Consider the following 22,260-nt stretch of genomic DNA (forward strand, 5'->3'; position numbering starts at 1 on the left):
CGAGACGAAGGGTGGTGGTATTTTGAAGCAGGGACCGTCGGTTAAAAGATCACGAAAAAGTGCACCGCGCGAACGGTCGGCGCCAAGACGAAGGGCGTCCGTGGCGAACAGAAGAAAGGGGCCTTTAAAACGCAAAACTTGTACTAAGACGGTCACTTTTGCAAAAGGTAGCAGACGGAGTAGACGTACTTATCCTGATATATTTGGTTAGAGTCATGGATCGTGTTCATCCAAAATCGTGTGACTGTACCAAGTCGGAGCTTGACCTATTTGAAATCCCACCCACGCAAACGACCATTACTTCAGCGAGATGGGTTGAGTATCATCCAGTAGCTAGCCTTACCGAGACATCTCCGATAGAATTTGACATTCAAGGAGCGGGTGAAGAGTACACGGACCTCCGGCAATCGCAATTGTACATAAGAGCAAAGATTGTTCTCGCCAACGGTAACCCAATACCTCCAGACGCCAAAGTTGGTCCTTCGAACAATTGGTTACATAGTTTATTTCAACAAATTGATTTTTCGCTGGGCAACAAAATCATTACGGACTCAACGAACACATACGCGTACAAATCTTACTTTGAAAATCTACTAAACTATGGACAAGAAGCCAAAAACACACAGCTCACCTCCGCTCTGTTCTACCAAGACACACCAGGATGTCTTCACCTGGTGGATCCCTACCCAACCGATCAAAACGCCGAAGTCAACACAGGGTTTGTCCAACGTGCCAACATGACCAGGGAAAGCCGTGAGGTAGATCTCATCGGACCTCTTCATACAGATCTCTGTTTCCAAGAAAGATATTTAATCAACAAAGTAGACCTAAAGATCACACTGCATCGTTCAAAAAACCAATTCAACTTGATGTCAGCAGATCAAAATGTTCAATATAAAGTAATCATAACCTCAGCAGCTCTGTTTCTCCGAAAGGTGAACCTGTTACCAACCTATCAGCTATCTATAGAAAACAGGCTGAACAGAGAAACTGTAAAATACCCGCTTAAGAGGAGTGTCGTCAAAGGTTATACAATAAGCCAAGGAACTTACAGTAAATCAATCGATAATCTATTCCTAGGCAAAGTACCCAAACGCCTGGCCGTTGCCCTGGTGAGCAACGCTGACTTCCAAGGATCATATGGGTCTAATCCATTCAACTTTCAACACTTCGACTTGAACTACTTAAGTTTATGTGTAGATGGACGTGAACTACCACACAAAGCCTTGACACCAGATTTTGAAGGAGGACACTATATCAGATCGTATTACAATCTGTTTGGACCGCTCGGAAAATTAGGACAGGATTCAGGGAACAATTTAAGTAGACAAGACTTTGGAAAAGGCGGCTATAATATATTTTTATACGATCTCAGTCCGGACCTCTGTGGATTTGGTGGAGGAGACTGTTTCAACATTGTGAAATCTGGTAATCTTCGGCTTGAAGCTCACTTTGCTAAGCCATTGGAACAAACTGTTGTTTGTCTTCTGTTCGGTGAATTTGAAAACGTGTTGGAAATCGACAGATCGAGATTAGTTACTTTTGACTACAGTAACTAAAAAACATGAACACGAAACAGATCTACAGCGTACTTCAAAGTGACGAGAGCACAGCACCCTACATTCGTGGAGTCTTTGCAGCAGACCAATTACCGACACGTGTAACGGATTATCCAAGTGCCTACGTGGTTAATACAGACCCAAGCGGGAAGCCGGGACAGCATTGGCTGGCCATTTACTTTGACACGAATAAACGAGGAGAATTTTTCGATAGCTACGGGAGAGCACCTAAAGATTACCCGCGCTCCATAGAATTATTCTTGTCAAGAAATTCTCGCGTTCCATGGATTCGAAATGAACGACAGATTCAAGCTCCATTCTCTAGTACTTGCGGTCAACATTGCTTGTTCTACCTCTTGCATCGATGTAGACGTGTTCCCTTAAGGACTATTGTAGGAATGTTTAGCCAGAATCTAGAGTTAAACGATATATCTGTAGCTCAATTTATAGAAGAACATTTTAACATCGACTCACCTGTTGTAGACCTTTCGCATATATTGACACAAGTTGCTCGCACACTAGAAGAGCTTGGTCACACGATAGGGTAGAGAAGCTAGTATCGTGCGATATCGTATAGTATGTGTATTATGCTATCTATAGTCATCATTGTATTAGATCTAGAAGGGTGTATCGAATAAAATCTTATGAAACTGTATTTTTTCTCAGCGTCTTCACTTATTCATCAATTACCAATCATATTATGCATACACACACACACACCCACACACACACACACACACAACTATACGTAAAAAAAAAAGATTGACAATGAGACGTATATGTCAAGAAAACATCTGTGTTCAAATCACAGAGGTGAACTTTATTTGATAACAACAGTTTGATCAGTTCCACGAGCTTTCCATGAAAGGCGTAGTAGCGCTAAAACGTTTCCTTTTCTTAGCAGAGGGTCTTTGAGCGAAAACACGTCGTCGCTGCAGGCGCGGTGTCGGGATGACGTCTTCACTCTCTTCAGATGACCATGAGTCTCCACCCGAAATATCTTCACCCCTTGCAACACGTTTCTTGTGGCGTTGAATCATGGACAGTCGAGTTGGATGACGTACTGCCGCTACAGGTGCATTTATGCGTGCGAGTCCTCTTGCAAACTGTTCCCAGCCTGTGGGATTGAAACCCTGTCTCCTTTGTAACACATCCCTGATCAAGTCAGACACATTTGAACCCTGCACTACTTTCTGATTGTAGATAAGTTGTCCCTGATTGTTATAATTTACGATGTCACCACCACGGTGTTTGATGGTGTTCAGTAACTGACGTGCACGAGCTTTCATGGTCTTGGGAAAGGCCTCTAGTAGACCATGATCTTCTTTACCGGTAGATGAAATGGTACTGACAGACTTCACTGGTTTATCATCTGTATCAACGTGTGTAGAATCTATGTTGTTAGTCGTTGTAGGTGACGCCGAGGACAACAGTCGGACAGAGATCGGCTCATTTCTCCTCTTATCTTTGTACGTCAAATAGCGTTGTAAGGCTTGCTGGTAAAGGATAGCCTTCTCATCTTCGGGCAAATCTACTCTATTCAATATAGATTTCAATTCATCATCTATAGTTAGCGCCGTTTTTACTAAGGGGGTCATTTCTTCCTGTTGTTTAGCATGGATTGTGGATAACAACTGCTTAGGAACGAGGGCCATCTTTTTACCATGTTCCATGATGTCACGTTATTTTTTAACACCAAAAAGTGACGATATCGCAGAAATAATTGGACTGAGTAGTAGGGATAAAAAGCCACCCTTTTGAATTAATGTACGTCTCTTCCTGGCCAAAGGGATTTTTCGATCACTGAGTTGCCGTAAGGTATTTTTGTGGCGGGATAACCCTCTTTTTTGTCCGGGTGAGAGACGAATGTTTCCCTTCAGTACGTTGTGTGAACAATCGCAAATTGATTTCAACAGATCGTTGGGGGCAGCTGACAGGATGGCTTTCCTCAATTTAGGATTGGCTTTGCTTAACACGTGGAGACAAGCGCTCTGTCTGTGCAACCTTCTCGACATCTTATGACGTTATGAAGGTCTGATACGTGTGGCAAGCCTTTTATTTTCTAAGGTATACGTATGGTTGAGGGGTGAGCATGTCGGTCCGGACCCTTAGTTCTGATGGTGAGTCGGGATGTAAGTCTAAAAACAGATGACCATGTGCCTTCTTATTGACTGCGTCATCAAAACATTCCTCTAAGAATTTCGTGTTCCCTGGGAACATCTGTTTTCCTAGCGTCGTGATTGTGCTTTGGTCGCGAGGTGACTTAAACAACACAATGTAGTTGCAGTTCAGACTTATTGACCGAAGGCCCTTAAAGAAAATATTTTGGACTAATAAAAAAACAGAAATTCCTCTATGTCTACTCGCCCTGGTAAATAGTTTTGTGACTTTATCTCCCTTGACAACATCCTCCATTTGATCATCAATAACTATGGCACAGCGAGATCCTGGTTTAATGACGTCATTCCAGTCCTTTGGCAACCCTTCGATGAACTGAACTTTTGATCCTAATTTACCACTCAGTTCGCTGTGTAATGCACTCTGGAATTCCGAATAGCACCAAGTTATTTGTTCAAAACCCCCAGGATCAATCCACTCACTACCCGACATCAATAACTTTTGAACAAAATAAGACTTCCCACTTCCAGAACAGCCAGCTAGAATCATACGACAGACGTGCTTGATCCTTACGTCCATGGTGTCGAATGAAGTCAATGTAACTAACGCCGTTATTTAAGTTCATATAGAAACGTACACATAGACACACACACACACACACACACACACACACACACACACACACACACACAGACACCTAGACACACGTATAAAGAGGGGGTGAGGTGACAGCATTTCATGAGGTATTAACACAAGTTTAATTGACAATAAAAATCGTTAGTTCTTTCTTGGTGCTGAAATGCCATCCATCAGACTATTCTATCTATAATTAAGTTTTTTAGTAGAATCTATACATATCACTTGCTAACCACATCATCTATATATCATATCATCTACAATGATCTTGCTTGGTGCTGAAATGCCATCCATCAGGCTATTCTATCTATGTTTAAGTTTTTAGTAGAACCTATACATGTCACTTCTTTGTCACTTCTTAACTACATCATCTATGTATCATATCATCTACAACAACATCTCAAACAGTTTACATTGACCTCTCACACATAAAACTCCAATCAATATCCGTAAGGTAAGGTGTATAAATCTTGCATAATGGCCCTCTTGTCATAAACCATGCGATAGCGTTTCACTTGTCGTTTACTCACTAATGTCTTTGACTTCTTGTCTCTGGTGATCTTGTGTTCATCTACAAGCTCCACATGATCTGGACCCTCGCCAAGCACCATGCTTTTCATCACGTCGAAGTTGACAAGGGCTTGGTTCTTGTGGTTTAACGTGAAACCGCGGACTTTACTTACTCGGGTTCCGTCTGCGGTCAGGTAGCTGTACGCTTTAGGCCCCGTTGAACAGAACTGCTTTATGTACCCTCCCTGTTTCTCACATTCATTCGTGAACTGCCCTAAGTAATCGCCTAAAGGAAGCATATTTTCTCCATTTGACATGTAAATTAGGCTATCTGTATCAAAATAGAGCACTGATCTACCGAGTTGTGACATTGACTTGTAGAGTTTTAGCCGCGCAATGGCCGTCGTGAAGGCAGCTAAATAGACGTTGGTGTTAGGTGACTCTTGGATTAAGTCTTGCTTGTGGGAGTATCTCACTTCAGCGACTTGTTCGTTAATTATATTAACGTCATGAACTTCATACATCGCGGCGCTTAGGATCAGGAAGTATCTGTCGGGCGATGTGACGAATTCTGTCGTAGGGAGGTTGGAGCGTTGACCAAACTTTCCCCAGAAGCTATTCAACATCAACTTAGCCAGGGCTCTCATTCCAGGATTGGTTTCGATTTTATCTCTATCCAACACGATACCTTCATTGCTCTCATAATCCCTCAGGTACTGGTCTTCAGCAGCGCGTCTGTCTGGAGCGTTCTCTACCCACAGTGGCCAACCGCTTGCCTCTTGTTTTATCTTGAGCCAGCAATCAATGTATCCACGGAACAGATCACTTGACGATTTCTCGAAATGATGGACTTCGTACATTTGCAGAATTTCGTAGCCATTGTTAACAGCTTCTTGGAGTTCAACAGTCGTCCACGTTCCTACAAACGCGCGTTCTTCGTCTGAATGTGGGCAAGGTGGGTGTTGTCTATCTTTGGCACAGGTTTGACACAGGTGGAACAGCAACTTTCCGTTCAATTTATCAGGTAAGATAGGATGGTACAGCTTTTTTGGAGCTAGCACTTTACATTTCACAAGACCAAAATAGCTGCTTAAGTTTTTGAAATCAGAGGTTACGATGACAGGGTGAGATACGGGGTACGTAGAATATTTGTTAGTCCAGGGGTATAGACTCGTAAAGTCTACGTAGAAAATCCGCTGACCTTCACTTTCGTTTGCTGTAGCATACAGACACGCTGCGTTCGTTCTTCCGCCGAAGAATCCATCACGAGCATTGAGAAAAGAAATATTTTCACGTTCCCCTGGCGTGTCGGCAGTCTGCTGGGCAGTCCTCTTGTACTCTTCATAGGTAGGGTCGTTCTTTTTCAACTCGTCAAATTCGTGAGTCCACATCTGAACGAACGTGTACCCTGCCCCTTCTATCAGTCGTTTCTTTCTCATCGTGTCGGCGTACAACTCTCCCATTCTAACTTTATTCACAGGATTTGTGATCCATGAGTCGTAACATCTCTTGCACCCGTGATAAAAGCATCCTTGATATTCGTAGACAGTGTTGGTCTGTGCGCAGAAACCGTCAACCTTTCGGCCTACTATCACTTTTTCAACACCATTCTTAGCATGTTGAATGTGTATGCCGTCTTTGTAGGCAACGAAGTTGAGCCAATCAATAGCTTCTTTACTTTGAAGCTCATAGTGTCTGTACCCACGAGCAGGTACAATACCTATGGTTTTACTTTGCAGGAAGTTGGTACGAAACACTAGGTTACAGGCAGAGGCTATAGTAATAGATTGCTGGAGAGGATCAATACCTCCAGTGGTGCGAATGAATGTATCGCGAAATCTTAGTAACCCACGTTCCAGCACGAGGACGTCGATTATGCAATATTTTGTCATGTCTGACTTAAAGTCGAATATGTAGCCTTCCTGTACCTTTTGGGCATGGAAGGTCATGCATTCCTGTCGTTTCTCCGGCTGCATTGAATCTACATCATAGAAGCGTAGGCTTGGAAGTGGACCCTTGTACTGAAGGTTTTCCAATGACGAGAAAAGATGTGGAAAGTGAGATTTAGAAATACCATCAAAACCAAAGGTACGCGGAAACCGTGCTAGGGCCATGGGTAGAAAGTTGAAGCTATCGATAAGTTTGATATGAAGGCGTTTGATAGTGAGACACATGATTTTGGCCCCGCTGTAGATGATATCAGGCTTCACACCATTTTCTATCAAGTACTTGACAATAAAATGGCCATCAAAAGATTTCATGTTGTGAGCAGCCCAAATAGTGTACTTGTGACGGGTGTCAAACATCCATTGGCAGAACAAATGACATGTATCCTCACCCCTAAAGACGTACACTTGTTTCTGATCTTCACATTTGGCTACGCAGCAAATGGGCTTGAGCTCTCCACTATCTGTTTGCATGGTCTCGAAATCAAAGGTAAAGATTCGTTTGATACGCGACTGTTTTCTCTTTTGTCCCTCTTCCTCTTGATCTCCTCCTCCTTCTTCATCTTCATCCCTCTCTTCTTCCTCTACCTCCTCATCCGAATCCCCTATTGATTCGTCATAGATCCCATCTTCCTCCTCATCACAGCTGCTGTCTTCTTTACCCCCCTTCATCATAAGGTTTTGTAGACTTTCTTTATTCCTAGTCTGTCTTCCGAAAAATGCTTGAAAATCTTCATCTGTCTCAATGATTGCTGCAAACACGATTTCCCCATTGTCGAGTTGTATACGCTGGAGTTTGTTCCCCTGTTCGTCATATTGATCTTCTTCGCTAGCTGTGTCTTCATTCATAGATTCAAACTCAGATGCCTGCATACGTTCATGTTCCCTGATGATGGCTTCTTCAAGGTTGGCATCGGCCTGTTCTTTGTCACGTTTAACTTTTTGCATGAAGCATAGATGCGATAGCTCAGCGCTTTCCCCGCATTGTGGACACTTACGCTTAAAACATTCGTGATCGTTGTCGCGCGATTCAACTTTCAGACAAGTCTTACATCGATACTTCTTGTCACAGACGCTTCTGTGTGACCCTGTCGCACTCCTTGTAAGGATCTTGTGGTTGTTGTAGCATTGTTGCGAAGGGAAGTTTCGATTACATCTGTCGCAATACATCCACTGGTCAGATGCTAGACACCCCTCCTTCTCACACACGCCGCATATATTCTCACATTTATGATCTTTCTTGTGATCATATCCAGCGTTACACGAATAGCAGTAATAAGACCGCTCCACGAAAGCTTTCATACTCGTTATAACGTTATAATGATTATTAACGAGGTATAGGATAACCTTGAGTTCCCTATCTGGCCCTTTAAATGTGATCTGATTCATAAGTTTGAGATCAACAACGATGATTTGATACATGGTCAGAAAATCCTGAAACTTCTGTATCTCTAGCAAGCCACATGGTCCTTCGGGGACACCAGCTGATTTGTAAAGATCTTTGGCTAGCTCCTTTTGGATTGATCTCCCTTTGCGAAGACCCTCCCAGTCTACTGTCGGATCCTGTTTATGCAATGCAGCCATGCCAACAACAAGGGCTCTTCCGGCACAGAGCTCGTCTCTGTTTTGAATCTGAATGACACATCTTTTGTTTTGTAAGAATTTGTCAACGTTAGCATAGAATGGGCTTTCTCCGGTGCGTCCGCTACCTTTGTCAGGAAATTGTACAGTCGCCAAGTCTACGGTGAAACTCTGATCTAACACAAAATCTTTGTGACTTTGTAGTACTCGTTCCACTTCGGAAAGCACTGTCTCTACTGTCATATCTTTCTTCTTTATCATTTTGGTCCCAATTGGACGTTCCAGGGAATCAGTGCTTATGTAGACTCGCATAAGATCTTCATCTGTCAGATTTTTACCAGCAAAATCTAGTATCTCTGAAAACATGTTGTGTTGTAGGGCCATAATACTATCCATATCCGCCAGAACAACGTCATCCTTAATCTTTGCCGTCAACGTGACCTGATTTGTGTTAAATTTATCGATACGTTTCTGTCTTATGTTGGTGATTCTGAACGGTTTATTGTCATCATCCTTTGCCTCTGTTTCATCATCTGTTTGATCCTGTTCCAAACTCGCCTGACCCGTTCCCACCTGATCTGTGTTTACAGTTTGCTGTGTTGCATGTCCCCCTGTAATCAACCTGTTTTGTTCTTCTTGAATTTCATCTTCCTCAAATGGTAAGGATATTCTAGACGGTCCTGGCATCGCGTCATCTATTGTTACATTTCTCCGTGTCCTTTGAGCCTCTGTGATCAATCTATTTTCTTCTTCTTCAAAATGCGCATTATCGAATTGGGTTAGCGCTATGTTCAGAGTCTCGGCGATTTCATGATCCTGTCTTAGTTGGGCTTCTTCAATAGAAAAATTTGCAGAGTCAAACTGCGATAAAGATATCCCCAAGAGGTGATCTTCTTCAGTTGTATCTACCATAGATTGATCATCGTTTTGTTCAGTCGTTTCACTGTAGAGATAAACATGTAAGAAAAAAAAATCACCATCTGGTAGCGTTTATCTTACTACACATGCGTTAAAAGTCGCTATCTAGCACTTCAGGTATTACAGTTTTGAGATGAATCGCTAGGTGACGTTTACCTTACCACGCATGCGTTAAGGCATTGCAGTTTAAAAAAAAGTCGCTAGCCGGCGCTCCTGTTGTTGCATTTCGTAGATAAGTCAGTAGGTGGCGTTTTACTGTACTGCGCATGCGTAACGATACTGCAGTTTTAAAAAAAGTCGCTAGCCGTCGCTCCCGTTGTTGCATTTCGCAGACAAGTCGCTAGGTGGCGTTTTACTATACAGCGCATGCGTAAAAGTATTACAGTTCACGAAAAACTCGCTAGCCGGCACTTCTGCTGTTGCATTTCTAAGACAAATCGCTAGATGTCGTTTACCTTATTATGCATGCATTAAAGATAGACCACGCCTACATTTGACGTCAGTAGGTTAAACAGTGTTGTTGACAACTATTTCACTAAGCATGCTATAGATAGATAGGTTGTCCGTGTTTCATTCTAAACAGTAGATTCCATTATCCGGTCGCACTACATCTTTTTAGGTAAGATAATATAAATTGTCTATGATCGTATTGTTACGGGTTGTTACATTTGTTTGCCGACCTAATCTTCACGATTCTACTATTTCAATAGTAACGATGTGTTCAATTGTGCTGTTACAAGACCCGGTTACTGGACTTGACGTCGCATAAAGCATTGCCGTACACAGAACAGTTTAGATGCAAAAAACATGATTGTAAATTCTACAGACTTTTAAAAAAAAGACGTCACTCCATGCATGCATGATAATGGCTCTTCTCCGAGTCCGACTAGTAGAACATGAGACTTTTCCCAATGCTATGATACACGCTTTATATAACTAGCTTTTTCTTCTTTTTTCATATCTGTGATTAAAGACTCGATACCACTTGGCCATATAACATTGCGTTAGGATTGCTGAAAAATCATGGTTTCAGAATTCCGGATCGGACGCGCTCTATTCACCGTTCAAATGTTGTATGGTAACGTATGTGCAACGCGCAATTGGATCCTACTCTACTTAACGCCATCACAAACTCAACAACTTCAAGAAACAAAAAACACTCATCAATAGTCATTCCACCATACCGTTATCGTATACAATAGGACAATTTGCTACATCACAACTGTACAGCTGCAAATTACCGCTTATCATATGTACAGTGTGTTTTCTCTCTTGCTGAATCATTTTTTAGCATATAAACACCACTCGTCTGATTTTCAATGACGATAATTACATCTCTTATAAATACAAATGAAACACTAACCCCTCTCCTGTCTTTTGTCGCTTGGCTGGTTGTAGTTGTTCGAATTCGTCTTCCAACCGTCTTTTCTTGCCTCGCCGTTTCCCCGACATAATGTAGCTCAGCTACCCGTCCTCCGCTCAGCTGACTGCTCGCTGGATACTTGATATCCCCCAAATCGTGTTCTGATTTTATACAGCTCTGTGGAATGTATCTTTTGTTCTTACCATGTCCGTTTAAAGTAAAGGAATTCTTTTGTCAGAAGGACAAATTCTTCCGTATTGTCTACGATCGACCATCTGTTCCTTGTCACGGCATATTATTACCCCTTGAGACAGATTTTCAGTTATGATTACCAATTCCAAGAACCGATAATAATGTCTTCCAGATCCTTCATACATATTAATCAATCAGTCTTTAAAATAACTATCGGGTGCGACGTTTTCCCACATGTCCACAATTGAAGATGGTGATTACAAATTATAATATCCCTGAGGGTAGTTATTGTGCGCCCTCAACCCCCGACGTCGTCTATTATTTCAGATATTTTTCTCCCACATACTAGATAATGAAGACAGCGTTACATATTACATATTAAATACTCTATTGTTCGTGTTTGCCGAAACCTTTAATTAAACAAAAATACCGACGAATTCTTCCTTCGCATCGCGTTATTGGCTTCCGTGAGACCGTGAAAAACTTTGCACAACAAGCAAATTAGCAGATCTATTGTTTCGTAGACTTCAAAATATCGCCAGAAAACGGTACGGCCAGCAGTCCCCCGGTTGCAAGTCCACTGAAGAACACCGTACCCGTCAAAAGTTGCCGTTCCGACATGTCTTCAGAATACGTCGGCCTGCCAGATCTGATAGAAGATGTCGGCCCTTACGAGGTCATCGGACCGTACGGTGACATAGAAGAGGTCGCCGGTTCTTTCGTTGATGAAGCTGAGATTCTAAACGATTTTGTCCTATCGCCCGAGCCAGACGACAACATTGACGGTCTGTTGGACCAGGTTATCAACGACTTGGCACGGCTAAACTGTAAGTTACCATTTATGTAAAAATCTCTCGTAAAATATAATGTATTTTAAACTGTTTTCTTATCTAAATGTCCTGTTTACATCTAACTGTTTCGTTACAATTTGTTTTGCTAAAGGACTTTGCACGGCTAAGATGTAAGTTACTATTCATGCAAAATTTTCTCTTAAAAATTATGTATTTACATCTGTTTTCTTGTCTTAGAGTTTTGTTTACAACTAGCTGTTTCATTAAACATTTGTTGTGCTTACATGTTTTCGCTCGTGCGACCTGTTAAAATTGATTTTTGTCTTATTTCTTTTCATCTGAAAGGTCGCATCCCTGCCCGCCTCTACGCATTTGCAGTAGAGTTACTCGAAGAAGAGGCAGAAATTCAGCGTCAGCAGAGGGCCGAGCTAGAACAAGTCGAGATGGACGCGTCAGAGTCGCAGAGTCTAAAGAGACGACGCAGCGACGACAGCGACACCGACGATGGTGAAGATGCCGACGCGGATATCACCCCGCCTCCAGCAAAGAGACCCCGCCTGGCGTGAACGCAATACGTAGGCCGCCCTTTGAAACGACAGAGGTCGTCTTATCTTTCTTGAAATAAATTGTATCTGAATCTTCTACACTGTTTGCTTGTATGTGATTCCGTAACAATACCGGTATGCTTACAATGCACCCCCTCTCACTAATGGTAATTATCATATAACAGTTGTACATCTATCCGTTATAAAAGGTCCGATTCGTTTCAAACAACGAGACACAAACTTTGCCATGCCATCAATTAGGACATTTTATTGTGGTACATATCTTTCTCATACAGTATCACGTTAAGAATGTGCGTTTTTTTTCATATAAACAATACATCGATCCTTCTTTTTTGTTCTACGGTTCACAATACCCACTTGGGAACGTGACTTATTTTCATGTTCACCAAAACGGTGGCACAATAATTGAAACATGTCCAGATAACAGTAAACCTATCGCTGTAAGCATTACATGCATACGCTTCGATCGTTGTCTATCAGACATAAATACATTCCATCCACCACTCTGTCTGATAAACTTCTCCGTCAAATGCCTAATTAATGCACACGTCTCCTTGACAATAAAACAAATCCTACTGTGGGGCGCTCCGTTCTGTAATAATCTTGCACACACGTACATAACAAATGACATTGATGTTATAATTCGCCCCCAGTTGACAACCGTCTGCAAGACTAATTGTAATATCTTCTTTATACGGACAGCAACGCAGCCTTCCCCTGTCATGAATACGTTTAAGATGTTTTCCCAACGATAACGCATTTCTTCCACTATGCAGTAAATTCTCCTCGCAACCACTCCAGACCCTCCGGTTGAATCCGTCCATTCTTTAAACTCCCCAGCCGTTTTGTAGTTTATCAGATGATAGAGAATGTCTTCCATTTGTGTAGCCATCCTACCTTCCGTCCTCTCCCTAACGTTTGACGGTGTGTTGAATTCCACGACCCTCAAGTTTCGTCTTTATAATATTTACTACTGCGCGCCATCCATCCTAACCAATCAATAGACAGCACCAATACAGAGCTGAGACGTTACATACATACATGTTTAGACTTGCGATGGCGTCACTCATATACCCAATAATGCTATCCCCCTAGGTTTGACCTCAACAAAGGTCATTTCATGAACAAAAAGACTTGCCCTGTATCTGGACATACCTCAGGTTGGTCTACGTCACATACATACAAATTTAGACTTGTCAGGGCGTCCCCCCCCATATGCTAATAATGCTATCCCCCTAGGTTTGCCCTCAACAAAGGTCATTTCAGGAACAACAGATTTGCCCTATATCTGGACATACCTCAGGCTGGTTTATAATACAAGGGGGCTTTTCTTTTGCATAGGAACAAAAAAATTGCCCTATATAAGGGGACATCACTTTTCACACACACACACACACACACACACACACACACACAGGCACACACACACACCCACCCAAAATATATCTCTTTTTTTCAGGAAGATAATTCCCCCAGTACAGTGTTTTCCCCCCCCCCCCCCCCCGTTCCTCTAGGTCACCGGCGACAAGGGTCTGGTGCCATGTACCGACGAGCTTTGCGGCGGGGAGAAGTATTGTGACTGTAGCTATCACGTGGCCATCACCCCTGGCAACGTGGTGCAGATGGTCCTCTACAACATGGGCTCAGGTAAACTCGAATGTTTATCAGTCTTTTGAGAAGGATATGACACAAAACCTAACTAATTATAAAGAAACGTGCTTCGAGGCCTTCTTGCATACTTACTCAATCATACAAAAGTTCATTAAATTTTACATTTTCAGACAGGAAAAATAACAGCTACTCAAACGACTTTTATTATAGATTTCGGAAATGGTTCGGCTGGTATCTAACATACATTCGCATAATTACACCAGGTGCCATTATACCACCACCTCAAAAAACGTCGTTATAGAGGCCTTCTCAAGATCATTTTCAACACGTAACATCTGAATTGTATTACATTTAGGATATTTAACATTCGTTGTTCAAGATAATCTTGGGAAGACCTCTATACTAACGTTTTTTTGAGGTGGTGGTATTATGGCACATGGTGGAATTATGATAGTCGATGTTACTTTACCTTTCAGTGACACTTCTTCATCACTATATTTGCATTTGATCGGTTTTCAGATTTTTTGGGTTTAAACCTGTACATGTTGATTGACAGATATTACTTTCTCACTCACTGAAGATGGGTATTGTGTACCACCTAAACGTCTCGCCTTTCTGAAATCTATAGTTACTGTTATCTTGTGAAAAGCCTTAATTTTTGTGTTACAATCTTAAGACCGTATATCCGTGCACAAAATAAAGCGCTTACCAACAAGCGTATGTCTTAATGCTTATTCACATAACAGATCAGCTTAGTTCTTAATGAAATCTGCTTTCAGTAACTTCCAGGGAAATGCTATCCTGCTCAATGTACGGATCATAATGCTGCCAGATAGGTTGATCAACAGGACCTGTTACTTACTTACTTACTTATCGTCTTCATCCCATGTGGGACATAAGACTGTGATAAGTTTCCTCCACTGGGGTCTGTTCTGTGCTAGGGGCTGAGCAGCATCCCAGGGGATCCCAATGGCCGCTAGGTCTTTAGCCACATTACGTCTCCATGTACTTTTAGGACGTCCCCGTTTTCTCTTTCCCTCAGGTGCCCAATGTAGAGCAACTTTGGGGATACGGTCATCCGACAACCGCAGAACATGGCCCAACCATTCCGATGTCTATTTAAAATGTCTTCCGATGGCTATTTAAGTGGACAGTTGTGTTCGTTTAGACGATAGGAAAACCTTGGAAAACAGGACCTGTTGGGCAAGTTAAATATAAAGTTAAAGACTGCATGCTGATTTCTTCTCATATGCAGGAGCAGGTCTTGCCGGTACAGCCTGTTCACATCCACGGACACCACTTCTACGTGTTAGATATGGGATTCCCGGAGTACAACAGCAGCGATGGTCGCTACAGCAGCCAGAACCCTGACATTGACTGTGGCACGTCAGAAAGGTGTAACGCGAAGCGATGGGCGGACCAGTCGTGGGAGGGCGGGAACAAGCCGGGACTGAACCTGCGGGACCCGCCGATGAAGGACACGGTGATCGTGCCTGTGGGTGGGTACGTGGTCATCAGATTTACGGCGGATAACCCAGGTGGGTTAGTTGTACACATCGTTGGTTTGGTTTGGTTTTGTAATACAGATCTCTATTAGTGACTGATATGTCAATATTCTTCCTGGAGTCCGAGTGATTTGTGGAGAATGACCAATTCTAGACGGAAGGAAATGCTTAGCGTCTTTTTCAGTGTCCTTTTTTATCATTTCTATATTGCAACTTAAGCTTGATGACTCTTTCTGCAGAGTAGAAAGCTAAGGGCACAACCCACCGTACGCGCTTTTTTGTCCGTACGTTTTCTTGGGAGGCCACGTCCGCCACGCATTTATAAAAATATGGGGAACGACTGGCAAGAGCAGGAAGTACATCAACACGGCAACACAAGTTCTGCCTGCACGTAAAATGTTACGGCGTGTCTGCGTGCTCCAATCCGTCGGATTCCCGACGAGTTCAAAATACGGAGGCGGTACTTACCACTTACGGATCCCAAAAGATTGCCCACGTTTTGGCACGTAGGCAGCATGTATTTCAACGTGCGGTGGGTTGTGCCTTAGCTTTACTGTCTAAGACAAAATTCGCACTTATTGTTTAAAACACGCAAAGTCTTTCTTTTGAAAATTGTATACAATGCTAATGATCTTTACCGTGTTGCAGGCTGGTGGTTTGTCCACTGTCACATAGAGATTCATAAGGTGGAGGGGATGGCCATGATGATCAGGGAGGGGACGCAGGGACAGATGAACCCCCCACCCCCGGGATTCCCCACCTGTAGAGAATTCCATTGGTCCTCAGCGGAGTTCGAAAGAGCAAAGAAGGGCTACAGCACGTCTTGGACCCACACCTTATCTGTCGCGGCAGGTGGGTGATGTCATATTGACTGTTGAGTGATGAACCCATGACTCAGTATTTAATCTCTACTAACACGGAATGTGACGTTAAGGTCCCCGTAAAGAACACTATATCGCAGCAACCTATATCATGTTTGAAAAACCCTCGACTCCATAATAGAAAAAAAAAAACTGTAGAATGATTGGCGTGATATCTTTCAGCAAACTCGCCGCTCTAGTAGAATGGGTGTGTTAAGTTTCTGTCATCCTCAGACTGACATCTTACGCGAAGTCTGTCCTATGTGAATGATATAATACTCTAACCTCATGGCGAAAAAATGTACTATTCATATGGTTATCTGGTTGCTTGTTCTTTGATCTTCCGACACGTTTATGTATTACATTTAGAGAGAAGAATAAAAGCAACAATGAGATCAACAATATCCCCATGTTCTTTCAGGAGGTGGCATCGGCGCTGCAGTTGGATTCATAGTTGGACTTGCAGTCGGCATCATCTGTACGGTGTTACGAATGTAGCAAGAAAAGCACGACCGCAAACTAGCAGACACAGTTTGCGCCATGCAGGGAAAACAGTTTTGTATAATTAAAGGCCGCCCCTGCACGCGGCGACATCAGTAATAGGTCAGCACTCGAAACGAACATCTTTTGGCCACAATTAAAACAAGGACAAACTGGTACAAATTCCCTACATGGTCAACCTTCTGTATGGCCTCCGTATATTGAATATGTTAGCTGTTGTAAGCTACTTCCACCAAACATTGTGCATGTGAAAACTAACTTAAACCTTTTAAACCTATCGGTTTAAGGATAGCATGTAGTGTTGATTAATATCGTCATTCATTCATTCATTCATTCATTCATTCATTCATTCATTCATTCATTCATTCATTCATTCATTCATTCATTCATTCATTCAAGGTAACCGAAGCCGGCATTTGTGTAGAAGTCATATTTGTACACTAAAATGAAACAGTACTAGTCCATTTCCTAAATAAGCAAAGCACATATGGTTCAATAGCACATATAGCCGTGTAAACTGGGATTACAAATACAACTTCTAACTTGAATTTTGGCCATCTGATTGGTCCTCGCTAGAAGCCGCCAGAAATCTAGTGCATGTCAAATATTGAACACGGGCGTTTGTCAAATATACATGTTTTTGCAAGTGTCATTCAGAGCTTTAGATCCTCTGCCTTGCCGATAATTTAGCTTCATGCCGTAGACCTTTTTCTTCTGGCGTCCTTGATAAGTCTGATATTCGGGGGGTTAAAACTATATTCTTTATGGCTAATCAACAAGTAGCCATTCTCTCCCACCAAACGCGTTATACTGATGATATATGGCATATTTGTAAAGCTAAATGCTACATCATGTATTGCTGGGTAAGCAGTAGTTTCTACTTTTTATTGTATAGTGGCATTTTATTGCAAGCTATGTCATTTGAAGTGATCGTAAAATATTGCTTGTATTATAAGACCAACAATGAAAATAACACTAACAAAAAACAAAAAACACTAACAGACCTCAGACAATATCAACAACTGTACATTATTGCATATTTAAGTTAAAGTTATCAGCCAAAAGATAAACAGGAGATGAAAGAAGTACATGTTACATGTACATTCAGAACTAACTGCACCTCTGACTGGGCCACGTTTGCCTTCATGATTAAACATAGTGGGATGAATGGGACTCCTTTCAGTCACAAGAAAACAATGATTCACAATGATAGTACAAAGTTGTCACTGATTATGATCTTGCTCCTAAGTGGAGATATTGAGATCAACCCAGGGCCAAGACCACCTAAGTGTCCCTGTGGGAGCTGTAACAAAGCAGTACAGATTAAGCACGCTGCTATTTGTTGTGATGACTGCAATACGTGGTATCATAAGGACTGTATTGAGCTTGGCTCTCAGGTATACACTGTATTAGCAACCCACCGATCATACTCATGGATATGCTGTGACTGCGGCATACCAAACTTTGCATCAGACATGTTCGACATCACTGAAGACAGCTTTCATTCGGTAAATTCATTTGATACGCTGAACTCCAGCACAAGTTTGCCAGGTGACACACCAACGGCCACATCCACTCCACTTAGATCAAAGCAGGGGAAAACTCACACTAGAGGTAATGGTCACAAAAAGGGGAGCAAGGCTAAACTACTGCTGGTAAACTGCCAGAGTGTTAGAAACAAAAGTGCTGAATTGGCAACTGTGATTGACACTTATAAACCAGACATATTAGCAGGCACAGAGTCATGGCTCAATGAAAACATATCAAGCGGCGAAATATTCCCTGACAGCTATATAGTACACCGTCAAGACAGACAAACTGGCCCAGGAGGTGGTGTATTTCAGGCAAACAGGGATGATCTGATTGTCACACACAGAACAGATCTGGACACAGATTGTGAGATCATTTGGACACAAACCCAACTTGCAGAGAAGAAACCGCTTATGATTGGTACATACTACAGACCTCCATCAGAATCAGGCAGTAGTCTGGATGAGCTTGACAGCTCTATAATAAAAATGGGACTAAAGATAACTTCCGACAACGTAATCATTTTTGGAGATTTCAACACCCCTGGTATAAATTGGGATGTCAGCACAACAGACAACGCTCAGAACCATACAGGACAGGCACAGAAACTACTGCACTTAGTGGATAACCATGGGCTATTCCAAACAGTTCAGGAACCAACTAGAAATGGTAATATTTTGGACCTGGTCTTAGTTAACCCTCAAACCACCGTATGGGGTCAAAACTGACCCCAGGCGTATATCAATGTGTGCCATTCTGTCATTTCTGGTCGAAAACAAATTTCCTTTCAGGAGTTTGTTTGCATATCTGTCCTATAACTTCTTATACGTTTTTGCCGAGATTGACTCATTGTTGATTAAGTTATCCTCGAAAGTTTATGCATGATCCAGTGGGGTCAAAACTGACCCCAGCATTTTTTTAAACAAACTTTTGCGACCCACACCTAAACTACTTATTGTAGGATAACGAAATTTTCAGGGAATGATGTACATGTAAGCCAAAATTATTGTAGCAATTTTTGTGCTATTAACATGTCATATGACGACATTATGACGTCATCTTTGTAATATCGGTCGCCATCTTGGATTTTGACTGATGACGTCATCAAATTAGCATAAATTACGAATATTGAGTCCTGAAATTTATGTTGAATTTTATAAGACGTGATAAACAATTGTTATTTGCCAAGAAAACCTTAAAACTTAAATGTTTAGTACAAAATTAGAAAATTTCGTAATAAATATGTCTGTCAGAATTCCGTTGCCATGGCAACATAAAAAATGATAAACATACTTTGTTCACTGAAAATGTTCGCTATCAACATTTTCTAAAAAAATACTAAGTTTGGTGGCCCTAGCATAAGCCATTCAGGCGCTATATGGCATTGAAGCTGGTACAGGCATCAAAAACCTCCTTCCCGGTCTGAATAGCGTTGGTGCACAATGTGGTCCTCATGATCTTTTGCATGAATCATGATAATGAGCTAGAAGCATTCTCTCCTAATCATGTCAGACTGTCCCACATAGATTAATGAAACTATACATATATACAAATCACAAAAAGATTCACACAAAAAACTGTATTTGTACAAAAAGTTTTGGGGTCAGTTTTGACCCCATACGGTAATCTACGTCACAAAAAAGCTACGGTGGTTTGAGGGTCAATAACCCAAACATAATTGAAAAGACCACAGTAGTTCCGGGAATAAGTGACCACGACATGGTTCTAGTGGACGTGAACTTGGCACCCAAACAGAACAAAAAACCAAAAAGGAAAGTGTACATTCGCACGAAATCTGACGAGCCGGCTATCAAGAATGACCTTGAGGACTATGCTACAAACTTTAACCAGAGAACAAAAGACATGTCGGTGACACAGAAATGGGATGACTTCAAAGGAAAAATGAAGCACACAATGAACAAGCACATTCCTAGTAAAATGACATCAAGCAGATACAACCTGCCTTGGTTTAACAGAAACTTAAGAAGACACTGTCGGAAGAAACAACGTCTTTACAATAAAGCTAAGAGAACAGGGCAAGAGGAAGACTGGAACAAGTACAAGAAAGTAAAAAAAGGAGTACAGAAAAGCATAAGATCAGCACACTCAAAATACGTGGCGAACATACTTGGAGAAGCTATAACTGACAAACCAAAAACATTCTGGTCATACATAAAAGGCCTGAGGAGAGACCTTGTTGGGGTAGCCACTCTGAAGGTGGGGAGCACCATTATAAGTGACAGTGAAAAGAAAGCAGAAGCACTCAGTTCACAGTTTAAAAGTGTATTCACAGAAGAAGACACCACAGACATGCCATCTCTTGGAAACCCCTGCACCACTCCTATGGAACATATAGACATTTCTACGTATGGTGTAGAAAAAATGTTGCAAGGCCTTAATCCGTCCAAAGCATCCGGGCCCGACCAAATACCGCCTTGGTTCCTCAAAATGACAGCCAGTGAAATCGCACCTGTTTTGACTAACATTTTCCAACAATCGCTTGACACAGGAGAAATCCCCCCAGACTGGAGAGATGCAAACATATGCGCCATTTTCAAAAAGGTTCCCAGTAACTACAGACCTGTTTCACTTACCTGTATTTCCTGTAAACTACTCGAACACATTATTCATAGCCATATCATGAAACACTTGGAAGGCCACAATATACTAACGGACTACCAGCATGGTTTCAGAGCAAAGCGATCAACAGAAACACAGCTTATTTTAACAGTTCACGACATAGCTGGGGCACTGAACAATAAAAGACAGGTGGATCTAGCAATACTTGATTTCACTAAAGCCTTCGACAAAGTCCCACATAGCAGACTCATAACAAAACTGGAGTACTATGGAATTCAAGGTTCTACATTAAACTGGTTAAAGGCTTTCCTGACGAATAGAGAGCAAACGGTAGTGGTAGAAGGGAAGGCCTCAGCTCCAGTTAAAGTAGCATCGGGAGTTCCGCAAGGGACTGTTCTGGGACCATTGCTCTTCCTCTTGTACATAAACGACTTGCCAGACCAGCTCGATTCAAGTGTGAGGTTATTCGCCGATGATTGTCTGCTATATATAGAGGTATCTGCAAAGAATGACTCACAACTTCTTCAGAAAGATCTGAACACCCTGGAAGAATGGCAAAGGAAATGGCTTATGCAGTTCAATCCTGATAAGTGCTATATCATGCACATAACGAACAAACGCACGCCAAATGTGTCCCCTTACCAGTTTTGTGGTCAGACATTAGCAACCACAAAAAGCCACCCATACCTAGGTGTTACGTTAACAACTGGGCTGAAGTGGGGTGTCCATGTTAACAAAATAACAACCAAGGCTAAACAGACATTGGGAGTGATCAAACGTAACTTGTGGGCATGCCCAGCCCGCGTAAAATCACTTGCATACACGTCACTGGTAAGACCTAACCTTGAATATGCTGCAACAGTATGGGATCTGTATACAAAGAAAGACAAAGATAAACTTGAAAGGGTACAGAACCAAGCTGCCCGATTCTGTACAAACAACTACAGCAGGGATGCTAGTGTCACCAAAATGAAAACAGATCTACAGTGGACATCACTTGAAGACAGAAGGAAAATGTCCAGACTTTGCATGATGTACAAAATGACCAATAAGCTGGTGGACGTACCGACTGATAAGTATCTAATACCAGCTCAAAAAAGAACAAGAAACAGCCATGACTTCAAGTACCAGAGTTTCCAAGCTAGGATTGATGTGTTCAAAAATTCGTATTTTCCCAGAACTATCGTAGATTGGAATTTGTTATCACCAAGTACAGTAGGGGCATCTTCTCTGGATAGTTTTAAAGAACGCTTGCAGTTAGATGTGCAAAAGTTAGGTGTGACGGATCGTTCAGTGTAATATAACCAGCTGCTGCCGCGCCGCGTGCCTGCGAAGCTGGTGTGTTACGCCGAATGGCGGTTATACCGGCTATACAGATACAGATACAGATACAGATAAGTTGATTTAAAAACAAAAGGTAAAAACGTATAAGAATCATTTGTATATCTGTAGCGTACACAAACTCCTCCTACACATTAGTAAACCGTTCATAT

At 42.0% G+C, this 22,260-nt stretch overlaps 1 protein-coding gene across 2 annotated transcripts in view; it reads left to right on the top strand.

Annotated features, from left to right (window-relative positions):
- Window positions 1-17,698, top strand: part of LOC118406614 (laccase-11-like) — a 24,146-nt gene extending 6,448 nt beyond the window's left edge. For both annotated transcript variants that reach the window (XM_035806782.1, XM_035806781.1), the window contains 4 exons: window positions 13,695-13,827; window positions 15,047-15,329; window positions 15,945-16,148; window positions 16,578-17,698. In XM_035806782.1, the coding sequence (XP_035662675.1) occupies window positions 13,695-13,827; window positions 15,047-15,329; window positions 15,945-16,148; window positions 16,578-16,654 (697 nt within the window). In that variant the 3' untranslated portion in view covers window positions 16,655-17,698. The remainder of the gene's footprint in view (window positions 1-13,694; window positions 13,828-15,046; window positions 15,330-15,944; window positions 16,149-16,577) is intronic.
- The last annotated feature ends 4,562 nt before the right edge of the window (window positions 17,699-22,260 follow it).

The sequence above is a fragment of the Branchiostoma floridae genome, chromosome 19 (assembly GCF_000003815.2).
Source record: "Branchiostoma floridae strain S238N-H82 chromosome 19, Bfl_VNyyK, whole genome shotgun sequence".
Classification (NCBI taxonomy): domain Eukaryota; kingdom Metazoa; phylum Chordata; class Leptocardii; order Amphioxiformes; family Branchiostomatidae; genus Branchiostoma; species Branchiostoma floridae.